Source organism: Sceloporus occidentalis, unplaced genomic scaffold (genome assembly GCF_023333645.1).
Source record: "Sceloporus occidentalis isolate IW3139 unplaced genomic scaffold, rSceOcc1.0.p SCAF_73, whole genome shotgun sequence".
Lineage (NCBI taxonomy): Eukaryota > Metazoa > Chordata > Lepidosauria > Squamata > Phrynosomatidae > Sceloporus > Sceloporus occidentalis.
The window spans coordinates 5,125,477-5,148,178 of NW_028317053.1; the positions used below are offsets into that span (position 1 = coordinate 5,125,477).

The window sequence follows — 22,702 nt, forward strand, 5'->3', positions numbered from 1 at the left end:
GAGAAAAAGAATTCAAAACATCTTTTAAATCCTTAAAAAGATTCTATGCCACACATGCACATACCCATGATCCTAAATAAACTGGCAGGAATGGCTCTTTCCTCTGTTGCAGAAAGAAAATAACCATTAGAGCAAACACATAAGGGGGTAAGCCGCCTTCTTCAGGACGATCTGCACAACATAGCTACAATGAGAGAGAAGGGGGGGAGGGGGAGAAGGAAAGATCTATTAAAACATTCTTTTGCAGCTATTTTAAACTGACCATAAAGAACACCATTTCACAGTACTACTGAGGAATAATAACCTGATTCTACAACTGTTGCTTGAGTTGTAATGACTCAGAAGAGAGCATTCCCACACAAGTAAAGCAGCATTGTATACTAAGTAATTACTTGCTAATTAGCTTACTTGATGTTCACCGCTATGATCTTTGGAATAGCGGTATATAAATAAAACAAATTATTATTATTATTATTAATGAAGAAACGTGCTATTTGTCTATTGTGTTGATACATCACTATGCCAGTGTTTTGCTGACAGCAGTACCAATCCCTTTGATCAGATCACAACTATTAAAATCTCAATTATAAAACACTGTTTTTACTAATATTGGTGACGAAATAAAACTTAAGACGCTAATAACATCAAATCAAAAACAAGACAAGTTTGCTACATTGAGCATTAGGAGAATACAAAAGAAATTAAATAGTCATATATATATATATATATATATATATAGGGTAAGGTGATGTTTCTTTTAATTTTCAGTAAGTTAATAAAAAGCAATATAGTCCAATGCCCTTTAGAAGAAATCATGAAAATTATTACCTTTGAAACAGTGGAAGAAAAAAATTAAACCTGGCCAAAGACTACAGTCCAGTCAAAGCAGCTAGTATTTAAATCTCGTTAATTTCAACATGTTTATTTTTTAATTTAATGTCATACATTTCATTTAACATTCATTCTTTCTCTACAAATAGACCTCAAAGTGGCTTAGCAGTCAAGAGCCTGTATGAATAAAAATGTATTTATCTGCCAGGAAAAGAACAACAATGATGGAACAAACCTAGGGCCCTTCACCTGAGAGCTCCAGAGCTTAGCAACAATTATTGAGAAGGCTCTCTCACATGTTTCTGTCAATGTGTCTCTGAGAGTAGTGATGAAAGGGAAGGGGCTCTTAAAATCTGACCAAGCTCATATGGGAGAATACAGTCTGGCAACTTGTCCAGATTTTCTAGAGCTTTACAAAATTCATAACCGGCACTCTAAATTGTGCCTGGAAACCGAGTTAGCAGTCAGTGAAGCTATTGTAACGAGGAAGACACATATTCTCTGCAGCCATGCCAGGTCAACCGCCTGGCCACAGCATTCTGAACCAGCTGAAGTTTCTGAATATTTCTGACAGATAATCCCATGTAGAACACATTACAGTAGTTCCAATGTATAATCAAGACATGTGCCAATCCAACAGATCCAACAAATACATGAGAAGAAGCAGTTGGGGTGCTAGCTTTAACTTTGCAAGTGTATTTGGATATCCTGGTTCAACACTGAATTCAGAAATACAGTCCCTCTGTATTCACAGCTTTGGAACTCCCAGTTTTGATCATTTGCGAGGTCAATGCCTCCACATGCACACACACTCCCTCTCCTCCCCATCCCCTCCCTGCCGCTCTGTTCCTAGCCCAGCTGAACCAGCTACAGGGTGACTGTGAGAGGAAAGAGAGGCAACCTCTTTCTTTCTTTTTCTTTCTCTCAAGGTTTTTCAGGGCCTGGGGGAAGAGAGGATTCCCTGCCACCTTGGAAGGGCTCCTAAGGCTTTCCAGGGCAGCAGAATCTGGAGGAAGAGAGGACTCCCTTCCCCAAGCCTCTGCCGCCTTGGAAAGGCTTGGGGAAGCTTCTCCCAAGGCTTTCCAGGGCAGCAGCAGCCAGAGGAAGGGACAGCGAGTCTCCCATCTTCCTTCTGATGCTTCAAAGAGCTGAGGCAAGCTCTCTGAAGCATTGGAAAGGAGGTAGGGGAATCTCATGTGTGCTTTTATCTCCCTTCTTTGATACCTCAGAGGGCTTGCCTGTGGCGAGGAGGCGTGAGAGCAGCATGCACGAGTCCCCCAGCTTCCTTATGATGTCTCAGAGAGCTCAAGTAAGCTCTCTGAGGCATCGGAGGAGGGAATAGAGGCAAGCACAAGTACTCCTTTCTAACACCTTCCTGTCGCTCTGAAACTGGGGAAAGGGGCTATTGATGAAATTTTCGAATTTGTGAGGGTCCTTTGCCCCTAACCCAGTGAATACGGAGAGATGACTGTATGTCCACCCTGCAAACCTCAGACTCCGAGAGGAAACAGATTCCTATTCCCTCATCTGCCTTTCAAATGACCACGAGCACTCACTCATCTTGCCTAGAATGAGCTTCAGGTTTTCAGTTTTTTAACCCTTTCCATTTAAATAGAAAGGATAGAAAATATTGGGAGTCATAACAAACAAACAGCTTCATTTATATACCGCTTCATACTGAACTAGCAGTGTCTAAGCGGTTTACAACTGTAAGCTAATTGCCCCCAACAATCTGGGTACTCATTTTAGCAACCTCGGAAGAATGCAAGCCTGAGTCAAGCTTGAGCCCTTTTGCTGGTATTGAACTCACAACCTTATGATTTGCATAAGCATTCTGTTGGTCCTGAAATCCCAAACTCTCAACAAATTTTCCCAGCAGTTTCAAATGCAGAAGTCAGGAGGGATGCTGGTCACACCAATCCTGGGAAACTGTGAAAAGCCACTATGAGATTATCTAGCGTAGTGAGTGGTTCTCTAGGACTTGTTTCTGCACAGACTCACCCTCCTCCACAGGCCTAACTACATGGAAACTTTAGAGCAGGGGAGAACCTGCTCCTGCCCTGACTTACCCTCTCACAGTTGATCCTGGCACAATGTAAAGATTGGGGAGTTAGGAATGCCTCACCACTATCCTGACCTCATAGAGGTGACAGAAGGTATCACAATAAGGCACACAAGGTGGGTCTTAACTCACCATAGATTTTGTTCACATTATTTGTAATTTTTAAAAAAATATATCAATTTTAAATGGCTAAGCCAAGGTCAAAGCTATATCTACTGGACCTTCACTATCTTCAAAATCAAAGCAATTTTATCCATAAAGCATAATGCAATCTGGTCATAACCCAAGCTTACACACTGGTTCAATATTCAGTTACATATATAAATACGGATACCTAATGCTTTGCTACTAGGATCAGATTTACCTTAGCCCAGTGTCTGAACGCGGTAACTAGGGACACAAGATGAGGTTCCAATTTCCCTAGTGTAGCCAAGTGGTTTGTCGTTAGACAAGCATTTTCATTTCCCGCGCTTACTCTGCAAACAAGGCCACTAAAAAGATAAAGACATAAATTAAAACTTTTCTTCCTCCAACAAATAAAGCAAACTAAGGATGGAAATTTTAATGACTGGAAATGAATGACTACTGCTAAAAACAGCAATTCTGTGTTTCCTCCTCCTCTTTGCAAAGTCCATTGGCCTAGATTAAGAAGCCGAGTGTCTAGTCCATCTGCCTTGGTCCAAGCAAGAGAACTGCTGGACCTGATCCCTTTCCCCATTACCATTCCTTTCTCTTTTTGAGTCATGTCTTTTTAGATTGTAAGCCTGTGTAATTAAAAATAATAATTGTAAGCCACTCTGACAGCCTTATGAGCTGAAGGGTGGGGTATAAATACCATAAATAAATAAAAAATAAATATGTCCTTTCATTTTATTTAGGATGCAGGGAGAATGAGCATATTAATATATGCAGCTACTCTTTTCAGTAGCAGCAGTGGGATGATTTCTTCTGCTCAATGCATTATAAAAACTTAAAATTTGAGATGGCTATCCTGACTTTTGTTGGGCTGGGATCCCTGTTTCCTGGGTGACTTTTTTGGCTCAAACTGGATAACACAGTTGGATTAACAAACATTAGTATACATGTTCCTGAGACCGCTGTTCCATAGAAGCAATGCCCTTATCTAACACTGCTTTATGGTGGTCTTACTACTTTATCTAAACTTAAAGGGGTAGCCTGAAGAAGAAGAGCCCTCCCTCCGGTCCATCTGCCTTGGTCCAGGCCTCAGAGGGAGAGAAGAATGCTGGACCTGATTCCCTCCCCCCTCACCATTCCCTTCTCCTTTTGTGTCGTGTCTTTTAGATTGTAAGCCTATGGGCAGGGAACTGTCTGTTATCCCCTCTATTGTAAACCGCTAGGATTCCCAGTGATTGGGCGGTATATAAATAAAACCTATTATTATTATTATTATTATTATTAAAGCTATAACAGATGTATACACTTATTATGATGGCATACGACTGATAACATAATTTGTTACTCCTAGCATCAGTAAGAATTAAATACTACCACAATTACTATTAGATTTCTAACAGATCATCAGGTACTGGTCTCTTTCCTTTGAGGTCTTCAAACAGAGAAGAGAAAGGCCATCTGTTGGGGATGCTTTGATTGTGATTTCCTGTATGGCCCTTGCGGTCTCTTCCAACTCTAGGATTCTATGACTCTATGAAGGCTGCATTTTTCTCCAGTATCAGAGACACCTTGCCTCTGTATAACAGATTCTCAGAGACATGAACAAAAGAATGCTGTTGCCCTCATGTCCAGCTTGAGGGCTTCCTGGGAGCATTTGATTAGCCAATGTCTAAACTGGACGGTTACTGAGAATCATTCTTCTCTCTCTCTTTTTATTTACTTAGTACAGATACTAACATAGGTGTGGGCATCTGTAATTCACATGGCTATACATTGTAAGAACACAATAATTTGCTGACTGAGACCTTAGTTTTTCTTTGCACACCACCACAGGCACTCTAGAATGGAAATCTGCATCAACATCAATAAAAGAGTCTAAGGGAGGAAAGAGAACGCCACATTAATCATGGTTATGAATAAATGTCAAACATAACATGTCTCACACAGAGAAAATTAAAAGAATCCCCTTTACTTCTTCGCTTATGTTTTAAACAAAGGTTTAAAGGGCTGTAGTTTTCATGTAACTATAGAACTGCTATTTGAACCTACAAGTTGAATCTCCATTATCCAAAATGCTTGGGCCTGAAACATTTGGGGTTTTGGATTTTTTTTGGATTTTGGAATATTTGCATATACATAATGACATATCTTGGAGATAAGACCCAAATCTAAACTTGAAATTTGTATGCATCTGAAGGCAATTTTACACACAATATTTTTAATAATTTTGTGCATAAAACAAAATCATCAGAAAGCAAAAGCATCATTATCTCAGCCATCCATGAACTTCAGATGGTCACTTTAAACCATTATTAGATTCTGAAAATTCAAAACTAAAAGAAATGTTCTAGTGGTGAAAAAAGCAGTAACAACAAAAATGCCATCATGCTCAAATGCAGAAACCCATGTGCCTTATCTATCACATCTATAACACTGACAAATGCCTTAAAACAATTCTTGTTCAGTCACAATAATTAGATCAACTTTTGAAAATACCGTTTTAAAGGCTGAAGCAAGCAGGTAAATATTAGTAGATTTTTTGACAAATCTAGGGCATTAAATCTAGATCATATTATACCACACAATGGAACATTAACTAAACTGATGTCTTTTAAGCTTCCATGAATATAACTTTGGTATAGTATGTACCATTAATTCCCAGTCTTAAAAGGAGACAGCCATCCAGGTTTTTTTTAAGGCATGTATATTAATATCTTCATTCAGAAATGAGGCTAGGCCACATAGCACCAAGATGTATGACAAGTAAAATATTTGGAATAATTTTTGTTTCAGTTTCTATATCTGCATTTGGTGCTTGAATTAGTGGCACACAGGCTGAATGATGTGACTGATTACAATTTCTGTAAAACACACCTTTGTGTTGGCAATTAAAACAGAGGAAGAATCACTTCAGAAAATGATACCTTGCCCTGCCCTACAATTGAGCAACCACGTGATTTCCTGATCTTTTCATTGCTTTATTGTGCTTATTTTAATTTTTGGTATTTTTAGGTGTTCTGCCCTTTTCAAGACTCGTAAACAAATGAATATAATGGGTTACAGTGGCTTTATCTATTTTAATCCATGCTTATGGACATTATAGCAATTTTAATCAGTATTTGTGATACTGACTGTGGAACCAGGAGAACATGCAGAATAAAAGTCTGCATCTGTTAAATCTCACATGCCTTCTTGCTACAGTAGGGCGTAATCTAAAAAGCTGGCTATAGATACCAGCAATCATTATGTATTTTTATCTTTTTTATTGTAACCTGCCTTGATCCGCAGGGAGAGGCGGGATAATAATAATAATAATAATAATAATAATAATTATTATTATTATTATTATTATTAAAAGTTGATATAGGCAATCTTGCTGTTGAGAAATCAGATGTATTCTGGTTGCCTGTCTTCCCTCATACTTGACCATTGCAGCCTTTCCTTCAGATCTGAACATCTACATGGAAGAAGTATTTAACATTTGAGAGGGCTGCAGTTTTAAATGGCCAATTACTAGGTGCATACTGCAGAGGTGCTGCAATTCCCAATGCTAACAGATCAGTGCTAGCACCTAGGCCATAATAAAACTGAATAAGTATTTTCCCAATACGGAGGTTCCTCAGGTCATAAAAATTATGACAAAGAAGCTTCTTTTTACACCAACCCAGCACCTCCCCTTCTTTTCATTGTCTGTTTACCTGGACATATTTTGCAGCATCAGTATTGAGAGGATGGTAAAGGGCGGCTGAAGAAATGCAGACTTTCACTGTTCTGTTGCAGCAGTGTGGTGACAGTAAACAATGCAATACAGTTTTGAGCTGGGGAAAGGATGGGAATTGGTTCTAGCTGATCCTAATGCAGCCATGTGTGCAACAGCAAGATAAACACAGCTGTCTCCAGAAGCCCTTACTGAGTATGTGAACAGCAAAACACAGAGAAAAGGGGAGAGCAGATACGCCTGCCTCACCAGCACGTTAAAGAAGCATTTATCTGTAAGTTTGACCAAATGGAAATGATATAAACAAAGAAGCTGGTGAAAGAAAAGATCATCTCTGTTTTTTCTGCAGTGTTATTCCACTCTTAATCTTGTGTGAGTGAAAATGTGGCTAACCACAGATATGAATAAATATGCCTTACCACTGTTCTTCAGGCTCTCTTGTACAATTAAGAGAACATCTGGTTGAGACATCTATGAAAAAGAGCAGAACAAAAGCTATAGAATTTTTAAAGATCTTAATGAATTAAGTATTTCAAATTCTACAGAAGTATAAAACTTCATGGCATGTCACTTGCTTATTCAACCTTATGTACTAGAAAGGGTTGTTCTATTCCCTCATGTTTTAGAACAGGATTCACGCAGAAGTGACTAGCAATGTAGGCATTCTGCAGCACAGACATGCAATTGTAAAACATTTCCCTAAACGTCAGTTACTTGCCACAGAGTTCTTGTTTTTTCCTATTCATTTAACAAACAAATAAAAAATAAAATGTCCAAACAACTGATTCCTTTGCTTACTGTGGTACTTTTGGTAAATCCCAGCCAACATAATGTATTGGGACAAAAACGTCCCATGCCATTTTTGGTGACCCATTTTAGTTATAACAGACCTTACGTACTCTTATTGTCAAATAAACCGACCTCTTTTAGGACAGTGAAATTCTCAATGGCGTCAGGAAATTAAAAAATGTACATCTTATTCAATGATAATATTGACTGTTACTTTTGGTATACAGCTGAACTTTGACTTTTGCAGGGGTTGGGGCGCAAGACTCAGCTGAAAGTGAAAAATCTGCAAATAAGGCATGGAAGGGGCAAAGGCAGTGTGTGTACACGTCCACCCCCCCTCCCTTCCAATGCCTCAGAGAGCTCACGCAAGCTCTCTGAGGTATTAGAAGGGAGGTGGGGGACTTGCATGTGTGCTTATCTCGCTCCTCCTCTGATGCCTAGGACAGCTTGCCTAACATTTTAGATAAGGTATATTTTAAAGAAGGCTTTTTAAATATAGGTTTTGATGTAAGATAATTTTCTTCTAATAGCCATATTAGAAGGAAAAATCTAATTAAAATGTTACTAACACCAACTATAACTTAAGAGGATTTTTATGCACATTTTTGTTATGTAAGCAGGGTACACTCTATTTTTTTGCTTTTGCAAATCCCTCATATGGATAACTTTTCTAAAGTTGCTGTCATGATGGCCATTGTGGCTGATACAAATGATATAAAGCATATAAGCTGAGAAAAAAAATCTATGTATTCAATATTTCTTAAAGAAAAAGGCCATACTTACACTGGCGGGAAACTGAATATCAAGATTTACATCTGAGTTTTTGAAACCAAATCTGCTACAGGAAGAGCCATATAGTCTTACAGAACAATCTATAGTAAAACAAAATGGAAAAATTTAATTCAAATTGCACAATGCGCGGGGCGGGGAAAATCCTGAGTTCTCTGCACTACTAATCTAGTTCAGCATTAGGAATTAGAAGAGGCTCTAGTCCCAAGCTCCTTTAGTGGCTAGTCTATGTTCCATAAATATTATGAAGGACATGAACAGTGAATCATGATTTAGTAACTCCACTTATTCTCAGCTGTTATACTGGCTTCTCTTTGCTACTTCAAGGCCATACTTTGTTAACAGACAGATGATGAAAATACTAACTGAAACTAGTTAAATACCACTTAAATAAAATTCTGAAGAAAGCCTCCACAACTAATCATTACCTGGTAATTTCTTATGCAATACATTTTCCATGGTAGTTTTAATTCCAAGCCTTTGTTCCAAATCTTCATTATTTAACCCAAACTCTTGCACTACTTTCTCAATGGCAATCCCAATAGCTTCAATTTGTAAAGGTACTGGTGGAGGTAGTGCTGTCAGAAGCTGTTGTTCTTGTTTTTCCTTTGGAAATAAACAGACAAAGAAAGCTAAGTATATTTTCTCAGAGTTATTTTAACAATTTATGGAAAGACACCCTGGAACACAGATTTTTTAAAATTGTAAAATGCCCTTATATCCCTTCATATTGTACAGGTTGGAAAAACCCAAGAAATTGTTTTCAGAGAACAATGCAAAATGTATGTCCTCTTACTAGCAAAAAACAAAGTGGGCAGCTGTCAGAGGTTTAATGTTTTAAATGCTGCCCACCACACCTGAGAGGAATGCACCCCCCCCCCCTCAAAAAGGCCACTTGTATGCTCTAAGGAAAGGCTTGGCAAAATATGGCCTGTGGGCCACATGCAGCCCACTAAGGCCATTTTTGTGGTGTCCAAGGGGGTCACATTTCCCCACCACCACAATTGTGTTTGCTCTGAAACTCCCACAAATGACTTCTGGGGTAGTTTGGAGAGCATTTCCACCATGCTTGGAGCTCTCTTGAGTCCTCCAAGAGTCAAAATAAAATTATGCAAAAAAATTAAAAAAACCTTTACCCTAAAATGTCCTCTAGGGGCCTAGGAAGGACTAAAAACATGCCTCCATGTCCCCTAAAGTGTATTTGTGGGGGACTCCCTCCCAGAAGCAGGTACAGTGGAGATGTGGCCCTCCAATGTGTCCTGAAGTGCAAATGCCACCCCCTAGTATTACACAGTTGCCCCTCCCTTCTCTAAGGGATGTGAGAAGCAATTCTGCTGATTCTTTCCATCCATGCTTCTTTAAACCCAAAGGGGCCAAATGGAAGTCACTTCCTCTAGGGAAGGAAAACATAACAAATATCACATCTAATTCCCTAGAGATTTGAGAACTGTGATGGATCATTTGGAGGTCAAATTTTGGAAAAGCATTGGTATTGGGGGGTATGGCAAAGAGAGGAAGATATGGAAATGGCTTTATAAAACCACACTCAAGTCATATGAGCTAAAATATCACTAGTACACGAAAATTAATATTTAACCACAGAACATCTTGCATCTGTACAAGAGAAAGTAACAATAAAATTACATATGATTTATGACTATTGCTTCTAATAATAATGTGACACCAATATATATATGGCAAATTATTCAAGTCCCAATATTAGGCTCTTTACTTCATGAATAAAATATAAAGGTTACCATAGGGTGGAAACGAGCACAAGTAATAATCATCAAATCTGTAAGCCAAATATCTACAAGAAGTAGGACTTCAAAGAGAGTCAAAGCCATGAAAAAATGGGTACTGCCTCATTCAGAATGCATTTTGAAATCCCTACACTGACTTCCTGTCCACTTCTAAATCCAGTAGAAACTAATTGGATCTGCTTCTTTCTTCAAGGCCTTCCACAACCTTGTCCCTTTTTCTCTTTATGCTGTCATACCTCAATATGCTCCTGCTTCTTTACTCCTTCAAAGCATAATCATTCACAGCTGTCTGAAGGTCTCCAGACACCCTAAATAACCATTCACCTTTGCTGCATTGTATTTTCTAGAAAAGAAATTAATGTTTAGCAAGGTAGAAGGCTGTGGGAAAAGAGGAAGACCACATTCCAGATGGAAGACTCAAAGAAGTAACTTCCCTGAGTCTGCAAAACCTGAGCAGCATGGTTGATGATGGAGTGACTCCAAGGTCTTACATTCATAGTATCGCTGTAAATCAAAGTCAAGTTGACAGCAGTTAACAACAAATTTTCTGGAAGACATTTGGCCTGCTGAATTGATGTGTGTTTAATTCACTCCCTAGACTAGACTCCTACCCTATCTCTTTTATAGGGCATACCATGATCTCAGTAACAGGACTGACAAATAATTTTAGCAGCAGAACTTTGGGTAATAATAAAAGGGCTTAGGTTAGACTGTGGAAGGTCAAGGAGAAGATAGCTACTCCACTTCTCAGGAAGCAACACAGAGTATCCTGGCTTGGAACACAGAAATGTGGAATGCAGAAGCCTTTATGTTCTGAGCCTTTATGCTCAGTTGTGGAAGCTACTGATCAGCTACTATGCTGTGGCATGGGATATTCTGAGTTTTCTTGATAAAATGCTAAATGTTAACCAGTAGGTTACAATGCTATAGGTATGATTTGCCATTTACTCACCTTTATGTTTTTCTTGTGTCTTTTTTCTTTTATATGCTTATGAGCAAATGCCACAGATTCAATCAAAGTATCACATAATTTGCAAGTATATTTGGCTGTTGGGTAGCATCGTGGTCGCTAAGGAGAAGGCAATATATTAAAATTACTGTTTTACAATATTTTTTTCCACTCTGACCCACTGACAGCCTATTTACTTATGAAGTTATCTAGAATCATTTAAAACATTCTGAACTGATAGAGCAATTCTACAGGAAATAGAAAAAAAAGAGATAATTTAGCATCCTATTTTCAATTTAGAATCCTATTTTCAGTTGATTTATCTGAAGAAAACTTCCACAACCTGGTGTATTCTAGATGTGTTGGACCACAGCTTCCATTATACCCAGCCAGCAATGCCATGGGTGTGGTACGTGCTACAGTGCAACTCACTTGGAAGACATGAGGGGCAGGATGGGAGTGGGCTGATCTGTACACCCTCTTTCATAGCAAATTCAGTACTTTTTTGCCATCAGAAATGGAGTAAAGACAACAGCACTTAGAAACAAGAGGAAGAGATCAACATGCTCAAAGAAACCTTGAGAATTACCAAAACTATATTTAAAAACCATAAATTATTAGACAATTCCTGCCTACCAAAAAAAAAAAGAGAGATGTAGAAATCTGAACGTTAAAAAAAATAAAGCCCATCCTTCCCCAAAAGAAAAAAACAAACAAACCCAGTGATGACTGAATATGTCGCTACTTGAGATATTTTTGAACCCCAATACCCACTATCCTGGTAAGGATGGCTTTGCTTACATGCCTTGGTGACATCCTGTTTGGGTTACTGTAATGCATTTTATGTGTGGCTGCCTATGAAAAGAGCTCAGAAACTTCAGCTGGCCCCAAAAGCTGTAGCCAGGTAATTAGCTAGGGCTACAATTTCCAACACAATTCAAAGTGCTGGCTTTGACCGATATAGCCCTATATGACTTGGATCCAGGTTATTTGAAGGACCATACCTCCCTATATGAGTTCATTAGAGCACTAAGATCATCCCTAGAGGCTCTTCTCTCTATCCCACCACCTTCTCAGGCTCATCTGGTGGGAAAACGGAGGTATATTCTCAGTGACTGCTCCCAGGCTCTAGAGGTCCCTCCCTAGTGAGGCCAGAATGGCAGAAAATAAATAAATAAATAAACAATACTGCTGATGAATAGCAAAGATAACTTCCATTGCAAACAGGAGGGCTGCACTTGTTTATCATGATCTCCAAACTCAGCAGGCACTCTAGATCGTCTCTGGCGGGTTACAGACCGCCATAAAGTACGTATTCAGTACGTACTAGGGTTAGGAAGGAGCGGTGCTTCCGCACCCCCCTAACCCTAGTACGGACTGAGTCCATACAAAATGGCGGCGGCCGTTCCACACGGCCATCGCCATGATGGCGTGATGAACGTACCGCCTCCAAACGAGGCGGCGCAGACGTGACGCCATCGCTCCGCGCGAGGGCGCTTAATGCGCCCTTTGCGCAGAGCAGGAAGGAGCTCCGTTTCGGAGCTCCTTCCTGGTTTGCGTCGCTGGGTGCAGCCTTCAGACGGCTGCGCCCAGCAACGCAAGGGAGAAAGGGGCCAAGCGGCCCCTTTCTCTTCCTCCCCGCCACCGTGGGGTGTCCTTGGGGCTTGAAGCCCCAAGGACACCCCTTTCCAGGCTGCAGGGAAGAGGCCTTTTGCCGCTTCCCCGCAGCCTGCAAAGTGGTGGATCGGGGCCTCGGAGGCTGCCGATCTGGCAGCTGAGGCCCCGATACACCGGGGAAAGGCGCGCCTACAGGCCGCCCCAAAGGGGCAGTCTGTAACGCGCCTCTATGGTTTATTCTAGGATTATTTCTCTGGCTGCACTGGTGCTATCTCACTGCCCTGAGTTGCTGCCTCAGTACATTAACTGAGTGTTCTGTTACACAACATATAAAACAGTCTTGGTTCAGCAGTCTTTTGCTTTATCAGTTCTTTTCATCAGACAGCATTCCTCAATCTGAAACCCTTTATTATACCTAGAAAGCGCCAGATTAGGAAAGGATAACATAGGCGAATGAGAGATGGGGTATTTATTTATTTCCAGGGGTAGTAAAGGAAGGATTCAATTAAGCCACACACATCAACGTCCACAAGAATAATAGCAACTAAGATCCAAAACACACTGTAGAAATAATCCAGTTTGAGACCACTTTAACTGTCCTGGCTCAGTGCCAGGGAATCCTGGGAACTGTAGTTTATTGTGGCACCAGAGCTCTCTACAGAGAAGGCTAAATGTCTCACAAACACTACAGTTCCCAGAATTCCCTAGCATTGAGCCAGGACAGTTAAAGGGGTCACAAACTGGATTATTGCCACAGTGTTCAGTTAAGTGATTTGCTCATTAGATTTTCTATTCGTCAGCCATTTGATTTATGCTGAAAGCTTCAGATTTTAACTTGACACAACTGCTTTGTCTGTTGCACTCCATCAACTTTCAGCAAAGCCAACTATCTGAAAGTATTATCCAGAACTATTAATGCTGTTCATAACAAGTACTATCTTATTCAGAATAACTTTCAAATATTATGAAATTATATTTGATATTTTAAGACTAAAACATTCTGCTATGTTTTTCCAAATGCTTTTCTGTTGTTTTTCTTCCTTACTAGGATACTGCTAGCAGATATTTTTAGTCTCAAGGTACATATTCAACAACAACAAAAAATACATTGCACAAATAACTACCTTCCTCAGCCTGTAAATGTAGTCTCGTTTAAGTCGTTCTTCAGCCTGCTGCAGTCCTAGTAATTCTTTTGCTGTCAACAGAGACTCATCTATAACTGGACCGTCTATTTCATCATCTTGATCATTCTCTTTTTTTCTTGTCCTTCGTGATCTCCTTGACCTCCTATGCTTCTTCATTTCTTTTAAACAGATATTAGAAAAGAGTACAGTTCATAAATTACCAATTATGAACTCACTGCATTTCCACAGTTTAACAAAACAAAATTCAGAGAAACTGAGTGATGAAGTACTCTACAGACATTTATAGATAGCCAAAAGTTGCGGTGGAGTTGAAGGTTGTGATGATAAAATTCTGGAGTCACAGAATTCCTCCCCAAACAGGGAATCTAACACACCCAACCCCCAAACCCCTCCCCTCTAAATATAAATAAATGTGCTGTACAGTCCTGTGCACATTTATGCAGCAGTCTCACTGTACTTAATGGAACTTACAGGACTTACTTAAATGCAAGAGGCCTGTAAGGTTAAAGTAGTATCTGTTAGCTTTTATTTTCCTAAATACACTTATTTGAAACCTTTCAAATATTGGTGCATTACCATTGTGGAAGAAAATGATAGCAACCCATTAGCATTAAGATAACTGGCAAGCCAACAGAAGCAACCAAGCAATCAAAGTACTTAATTATGGTCATGGGTTTTGGTTTGTTTTAATATGATGAAATAGCCTTTTTTCATTTTAACACCCCCACTAAACATCTATATTGTGTTCTTTTTAATGCTGCTCATTTGAATTACAGTGCGCCCTTGCCTTATGCGGAGATCCATTCCCTCCACATAAGGCAAATAGCATGTATGCTCAAGCTCCATTGAAAATAATGGGGCTCGTGCATGACGCACACCCCATTCAACTTCCGTTGCGCGGCTTTCAGCATAAGCTGAAAGCTGTGTAAAAGGCATCTGCGTCTGATGCAGGCACACTGTACTTTAACAAATTCTAATCATTACCTTTAAGCTTGTATATCTTAACTGTGTGTCTATCTTCTATGGACCAGCCTAGTTTAGTTTGAAAAAGCTCGTCATTATGGCCACCAGATGATTTACAGGCTACAGCAACTAGGAATGAATGGTCTGCAATCTGACTCAGTGGAAGAACTTGACATAATGATGAAATTACAGGTCTTCCAAGTATTTCAGATACATTGGTCCACTGTATCCATGGCTTGCTTATCCATGGATTCAACATCCAAAGTTTTATAGATATTGACATATATTCCAAAGAGTTAACCTCCATGGATTTTGGTGTCTATAGGTGTTCCTAGAACCAAGCCTCAGCAGATACCAAGGGCCCACTGTACTTAGATCACCATTTACCAAAATATGCCCCCTGCTGAAATGACTGGCAGCTGTAAAAAAGCATTACCATAATGCTCCTCCATATTTCTAGTTCTGTAGGGCATGTACAGCAGAACTTCCTAACAGACGTTTCTGACACAGTTCTGATACTGGCACCTCTACTTTTGTATACAGTGCTGTGTAAGGATGAGGACTTTCAAATCTGTGATTCTTAAACACTGAGTTTGTTATTTATAATCAGAATCTTTTTCCAGACCAGGCTGGGAACCTTCATAAAGAAATGGGGGAGTGGCTCATAAGGGATATTCATTTAACCAATGCAAAGAAGCACTACTTCTGTCTGAAAACCAGAGGGAGGACTGGGGTACTATCAACCAATCTAAATCTTCTCCAATATTTTTAAGAATAATGCATACTGTAACACTGAGTGAAATGTGCAATCCTAGTATCTCCCAAAATTAAAGGACCCCTGAGAACAACCTTAAGGCTATGGTAGGCATGGGCAACTCCAGCAGAGGCCAATTTCCAGATCAAAACCTGACCACGCCTCCTGATTTTCAGTTGAAAATCAGCTTGAAATCAGACATCTGCTTTGAGTTTATGTGTTAGGGTTTTCAGTCAATTTTGAATGTTTGGAAGAGTTTAAATGCCACCTTTGCTGCAGCCAGTGTTTCCAAGCACTAGGAGATTCACCCATATATATATTTAAAATAGGGCTCTATAGGTTTGGGGGCTGTAAAAATGGGGATGGACTTCATGTAATTGTCAGGCCATACTCTTCCTACAGTGGACATGATAACCTAAAAGACAAGCAAGCTGCTGAACGTGACAGAACATGGTCTAAAGACAACTGGTAAAAACTAAAGATTCTTTTACCTGAATTTCCTTTCCTATCTGACATATCTTCACTTGTTAGGTCTACCAGCAGCTGCCGTCTTCCATTTCTGTTTCCTAGGTTCTCACATTCATGAGAAGAATCCTTCCGTGGCCTGATAATCACAGGAATCCGGGCTGTAGATCTGTACTCTCTCCAATTGTCTGAATTAGTGTGATGGTTGTCGGATACCCATTTCTTAATTTGGTCTTTTGAGGTATCGGTTATTCTTACCCCTTGATTGTAAACAATGTTTTTAGAAGAAATTGGATTACTCAAAGCACCATGTGCTCCCTTTCTAGGACTTGTTCCACAATGACCTGGGGCACCCTTCTTCTTCTCAAGTCCTATGTCCGTCTTGTTGGTGTACCCATTTCCATAATCATCCATTAACTGGTAATCATGACGTACAGCACACTTCTGGAAATCCTCTTCATTTAAAATTCCCCGCTCTTTATTACGTCTGGCAAAGCATGGTTTTGCAGCATCTCCCATCATATTAGCCATTCCCTCCTTCCCTGTGGAATTAGGAGAAGAAGGATATTTTAACAATATGATTGGAAAGGTGCCAGTCATGGAGAGGATAATAATAATAATAATAATAATAATAATAATAATATAATAATAATAATAAATTTTATTTATATTTCCAGTCTCTCCCTGCAGCTAATGCTGAGTATGAGCGTATGAGATTTAGAATCAAATTGCCACTAAGGAAACTTACTGATGCTTCAGGCAAGGTACTAACTGCACTTACAAAAAACAAAAAAGCGTTACCTCTTCTAGCCAGCATCACACAACAATGGGTTAGTGACAGAAGGATATTACCAAAATAGAATTAAGATTGTCTCAAATATTCTGACTATCCAATGTAATTTATGTAGTAGAAACAGGATGGAAGAGATGCTCAAAGAAAACTACCAGTAGAGAGTCTTTCAAAGGTGTGAATATACACAACTACCACGCCACAATCTTTATCATTCCAATAATTATGTAAAGCATAGGCAACACCCAATGAAAACACTGAGGTCTAAAGACTAATACACTAAATAGGGTGCTGGTCACATGGAGGCAACACTTTGTATTTAAAATTACCGGTCTCACCTCTTAAACTTGACTCTCATATTAACACAGACATTTCCAACAATAAAATCCTTTGTCATAGTCAACAAATCATTAGGTAATACAGTCAGCCCTTCTTATACACGTATGTTTGAGCATCCACGGGTTTTGTTATCCATGGGGGATCTTGGAACCAAATCCCAGCATATAACAAGGGTCCACTGTACATTAATTACATATTAAAACAATACAATAAAAACATTTGTATTAAACGTGCTTACTATCATACAGCTTATAATACAAAATATCATTTACTCAATTTTAGTTGGCATAAGGTAACACAATGATAAAAACAAATTTAAATATTTAATTGACAAATTCTTGAAAGAATAAATGATTTCCAATGTCTCCCTTTATTATTATCACAAACCATTAACATGCCATAATTCACACATAATAGAAATATGTTAATGAAAAGCTATAAAAACAGCATTATAAGATAGGTAGCATTTTAGCCATTAGACATATCCATTTGTTATGTGTGCTAGTCAAAATCTTTCTGGTTTTAGCAGCAGAAAAGACAAACTTTGCAACTGCTTCTGTTATGCTTTTATCAGAATCACTGAGCAAGTATACCAAGTACCAGTTCTAAGATCTTCTTTGGAATTTAGGTCTTCGACAGACTGGCATTAAACGCTGGCCTTGGGGCAGAGTGGGAGCATGGCATCTGCACAACACATGCCCCGACACCAGCATCATGCCATGCGCCTGACCACACGGCGGGTGGCATCATGGTGCTTCTTTGGCGATGTGTCCAGATGACACGTGCCAAACGAGTGCTGAAAAGCCACGGTGCCGGCAGCTATGGTGCCCTTTCCACAGCGCAAAAAGGAGCCACAGAAAGGCCAGATCCAGCGATGAAAGAGGCAGCTCCTTTGGGGTGGTTTGTTAAGCCCCTTAGATAGGACGGGTGTAATTAATCTCAATCGCTCATTCTTATAAAAAGTACAAGAGAAAAGCACATGAGTTATAGGCTAGATCTGCACTGCAGAAATAAAGCAGTCTGACAACACTTTAATTGTCATGGCTCAATGCTCTGGAATTCTGGGATTTGTACTTTGATGTGGCACCAGAGCTTTCTGACAGAGAAGGCTAGATGTCTCACAAAACGACAATTCCCAAAATTCCATAGCACTCAGCCATGGCAATTAAAATATCGTCAAACTGCATTATTTCTGCAGTGCAGATGCAGCAAAATCCTCCCCACACGGACAAACATGACTGACCCTGATATTGACCCTCTAATACAGCAAACGGGATTACATTAAATTGTGCTTTTGTAGCTGCAGGACAATATTTAGGATTAGTCAAATTTTGGAAATAATATGTCTCCCTCTCAGGACTGAACTATAGTCCTAAACTTAGAGAACAGGTTGTGCAAGGCAGTGGATATAAAATACTGTGCATCAGTATATCTTTTATATGATAAGCCAGAGTCAGCTGTGCCCTGATCAAGTCCTGAGTAGCAAGAAAATTATCCAAGAAGCCCAGTCTTTGCCACTTTTCTCCAATGTTTTTAGACCAAAGAGAAGGGAAATATAGATGTCTTTCAGCACAAGGAATGGATAGTCAGAGTCCAGGCCTACATAAAAAAAGTTTCAGCCAGTGCCTTAACACCCAATTTGAAGCAGTGAATTCCACTAAGGGGTGACCAATTTCAAGCCATAAAATAGCTGACAGCACACAATTAGGTAAATACCTCTAACAATTTTCAAAGAAAAGCAGAGAGAACCTGTTTCAATACAGAAGAGAAACCAGAAATCCATACTGATATGCCATATGGATATTGATATGAGTAGTTGTGGAAACACCTTAGTCTGGAATACACTAAATGCATCAGGCAAAAACTGCCCACCATTAGTATAAAAGAAATGAACTAGGGCTTTAGTGGTGTGAGATGCTGACTGGGTTTGTGGAACATCTAGGCGCCCAATGACTGAAAGGTGACCCCTAGATACTTAAACCATTTAACTTGTTCAATCTTATGCCCAAAGGGAGAAGGGTTGATTCTTACAACACTGGAGAAGAGAAGTGACATCAGTTTTAGATCTCTATAATTTAAGACGACATACAGTGGACCCTTGTTATATGCTGGGGTTTGGTTCCAAGATCCCCCATGGGTAACAGAATCCGTGGATGCTCAAGTTCCATTAAATATAATGACATAGCAAAATGGTGTCCCTTATAAAAAATGGGAAATCAAGGTTTGATATTTGAAATTTATACTTTTTTAAAATACTTTCAAACCATAGATGCTTGAATCCATGTATAAAAAATCCATGTATAAGAAGGGCCAACTGTATATGGTTGGATAAGACTGATTATCACCACTCAATCTGTCAGAAGTGAAAACAGGAGAATAAAGGAATCCAGAAGCACCTTTGAAACTGATAGGCTTCTTTATCATGAGCTTTCCTGAATATCAATCCATTTATTCAGATGCACACTTCAGAAATAGACTGCTATTCACAAAAGCACAGACTACAAAAACACCAAACTAGTAAGTTTCAAAGGTGCTGCTGGAGTCCCTTCATCCCTGCCCCCTTCTCAGTTTTATGCTGAAACAGACTAACATGACTATCTGTTTGATAACTTAATCTGACAAGATTACAGAAACAAGCCTGTTACCATATAATAATACCTTTAGAGCCTAGGTTCAAAGAGGATACAGTGGCAACATGAAAGAGAATGAAGTGGAAATGAAAGCAGACAACACCCAGCCAAAAGCATAAATCAATCACAGGACCCAACTGTGAAAGATTTCTATTTAAAACCTAGTGCATTATAGGGAGCTGAAGGTACATCATCTATATACAATCACTTACCATGTAACTCACTTTGCATACAATGTGCACATGAATATTTACAGATCAAGATATAACCTAGAGAGCCTTTCCCAAACTGGTCCCTTCCCAAAGTTCTGGACAACAACTCATATCAGCCCTACATAAGCAAAGCAGTTAAGATTCAAAACATACGAAAAACACCATCTTGGTTTACTTCTTTCCATCTAGGGAAAAACTGATTTAGATTAAGAGAGAGGAGAAAACACTTGGGTAATATTGTGGTTACTGTCTAGATAAAAAGAGGAATTAAGTGTCAAAACAAACTGCAGAAATAATCCAGTTTGAGCCCACTTTAACTGCCCTGGCTCAGTGCTAGGGAATCCTGGGAACTGTAGTTTTGTGAGACATTTAGCCTTCTCTGTTAGAGCGCTCTGGTGACACAACAAACTACAGTTCCCACAATTCCCTAGCACTGAAGGATGGCAGTTAAAGTGGTCTCAAGATGGATTATTTCTGCAGCCTGTTTCAGCTCTCAGTCTCGCCTAGATCAAGACAACTACTACAAACACAATAATAAATCCCAATGGGAAGGAAATAACAGCTGGGAGCACTTATTATTGTCATTTATGCTAACATTCCTTTCTCTTGGTGGCTTTTTGATAGTTTTGAATTCAAAGATGCTTAAGAGCCACAGGCTGCAATCCTGAAGATTCACAGCCAACCCTCATTGTCCACGGATTTTTTATTCATGGTTTCAAGTATCCACGGCTTGAAAATATTCAAAGAAAGTACAAAATGCAAATAGCAAACCTTGATTTTGCCATCTTATAGAGAGGACACCATGTTGCTATGCCTTTATATTTAGTGGGACTTGAACATCAATTGATTTTGCTATCATTGGGGGAATCCTAGAATCAAACCCCAGCAGATAACAAGGATCCACTATACAAGGAAATACAGCCTCATGCAACAGATAAATATACATTACCACTGCTGGCAACATATTAATTTGTTCTTGTGTGCCTGCAAATCAGTTCCAATTTATGACAACTCCATCATGGGTCTTCTTGGCAAGATTTGTTCAGAGGTTTGTCATTGCCTTCTCCTGAGGCTGAGAGAGTGTGACTTGCCTATGGTCACCCACAGCCAAGATGCGGATTGAACCCTGGTCTCGAGTCCAACACTGAAACTACTGTGCCACACTGGCTCTCTTACTAGAGAAAAGCCATGGCCTAAATCCAACTATCAGTGCCAGCTAGCGTACTGGGCCAATAAACAAAGCAAATACTCCACTATTTCAATGTGTCTGCTCTAGTTGGGGCTAGTGGTAGCACTTCAGGCTTTTCAAATCTGACATATATGGAGCTGTTCACACAGATATTATATACAGCACCTCATTATCAAATGAGAAATTAGAGGCAGGCGAGTCTGGTGGTTTGAGTGCTGGACTATTTCCCCCAGCTCCAGCACACACAAAAACCCCACTGGGTCACCCAGTCTTTCCTTTTTTAATCACTACCTGGGTATAGTCTAACCAAATGATGAAGGAAGTTTGCTGAGTGTGGGTGTGAAGAGAGAATAAGCAGGTCTGAGCGTTGGTCTATGACTCTGGAGTACAGGGTTCAAATCCCTGCCTTGGGCAGTAAGTCACACTCTCTCAGCCTCAGAGGAAGGCAAAGGCAAACGTCCTGCGAAGAAACCTGCCAAGAAAATCCAAGTCAGAAATGAAGACACACAACAACAACAACAACGCACTCTGTTCGACACTCCCTGGGAGAGTGGCGGAGTCTCCCTCCTTGGGGGTCTTTAAGCAGAGGCTGGATGGCCATCTGTCAATGGGGACGCTTTGAGTGAGAGTCCCTGCATGGCAGAAGAAGGGAGCTGGGCTGGACCAGGGCCCTTTTGGGGGGGGGGTCTCTTCCAGCTCTCTGGTTCTATGAACAAAAACGCTACAGCCCCCACCTGGTGGTATATTCGGGCGCCAAAAGGCTGCCAAAGTCAGTGTGAAGGGGGACCCTGGTGCTCAGGGTGTGTGGGGAGGTGGGCCTCCCTCCCTCGCTCGCCCAAAATGGGGTCAGGGAGGGAGGGGCGAGGAGGGCAGCTTCCGGGGTGCCTCTGAGGCCCCAGGGAGGGAGGGAAGGAGGGAGGCCTCGCAGCCCCGTCCCTTCTCCGATGGAAGGAACCCCCCCTCCTTTTCCAACCTCTGAGGGAAGAGCGAGAGAAGAGACGGGGGCGGCGCGCGCACTCACTCCGTAACCGCTCCAACCGCTCCCTCGCGCGCCCCTCTTCTCACACTGGCCTCGCGCAGGAGGCCCCTCGCTAAACAAAAACGCTCCAACTGGCCGTCCCCCCTCCCTCTCTCCCTCCCTCTCTTTCGTTTCCTTCCTTCCTTCTTTCCTCTCTTCCGATAGGCCCCTCCCCTTCCTCCCCCGCCCCTCCCACTGCCCAGCTCCCGTCGCGCGCCGCCTTTTGCGCCATCCGGCACTTGGTGTTTACCTCACCAGCGTCGGGCGCCCCTCCCCAACTCCCAGTGCGCATGCCCAGCTCTATTTCTCTTTCTCGCTCTCCGGCCCAGGACGGCGTGACACTGCTACTGTTGACTTGCAGGGCTGCTTCGCGTTCTCGCGAACTACTGTTCCCATCATGCTGCGGGAATACTAGCCAGGCTCATGAGGGGCTTGGTTGTGTCCAATGGTGAGGCATGATGGGAATGGTAGTTCGTCAGCCAACACCACACACACACACACACACACACACACACACAAGACCCCCCCCCCCCATGAATATGGA

At 40.6% G+C, this 22,702-nt stretch overlaps 1 protein-coding gene across 6 annotated transcripts in view; it reads right to left on the reverse strand.

Annotated features, from left to right (window-relative positions):
• Positions 1-22,304, reverse strand: part of TUT7 (terminal uridylyl transferase 7) — a 49,790-nt gene extending 27,486 nt beyond the window's left edge. For 2 of the 6 annotated variants that reach the window (XM_089494584.1, XM_089494578.1), the window contains exons 1-10: positions 19,952-20,051; positions 16,007-16,522; positions 13,778-13,956; positions 11,040-11,156; positions 8,753-8,930; positions 8,319-8,407; positions 7,166-7,217; positions 4,834-4,903; positions 3,258-3,384; positions 65-184 (exon numbers count right to left, since the gene is read on the reverse strand). In XM_089494584.1, the coding sequence (XP_089350710.1) occupies positions 65-184; positions 3,258-3,384; positions 4,834-4,903; positions 7,166-7,217; positions 8,319-8,407; positions 8,753-8,930; positions 11,040-11,156; positions 13,778-13,956; positions 16,007-16,522; positions 19,952-19,970 (1,467 nt within the window). In that variant the 5' untranslated portion in view covers positions 19,971-20,051. The other 4 variants (XM_089494580.1, XM_089494582.1, XM_089494581.1 and 1 more) reach the window with 4 other exon arrangements.
• Positions 22,305-22,702: the final 398 nt, after the last annotated feature.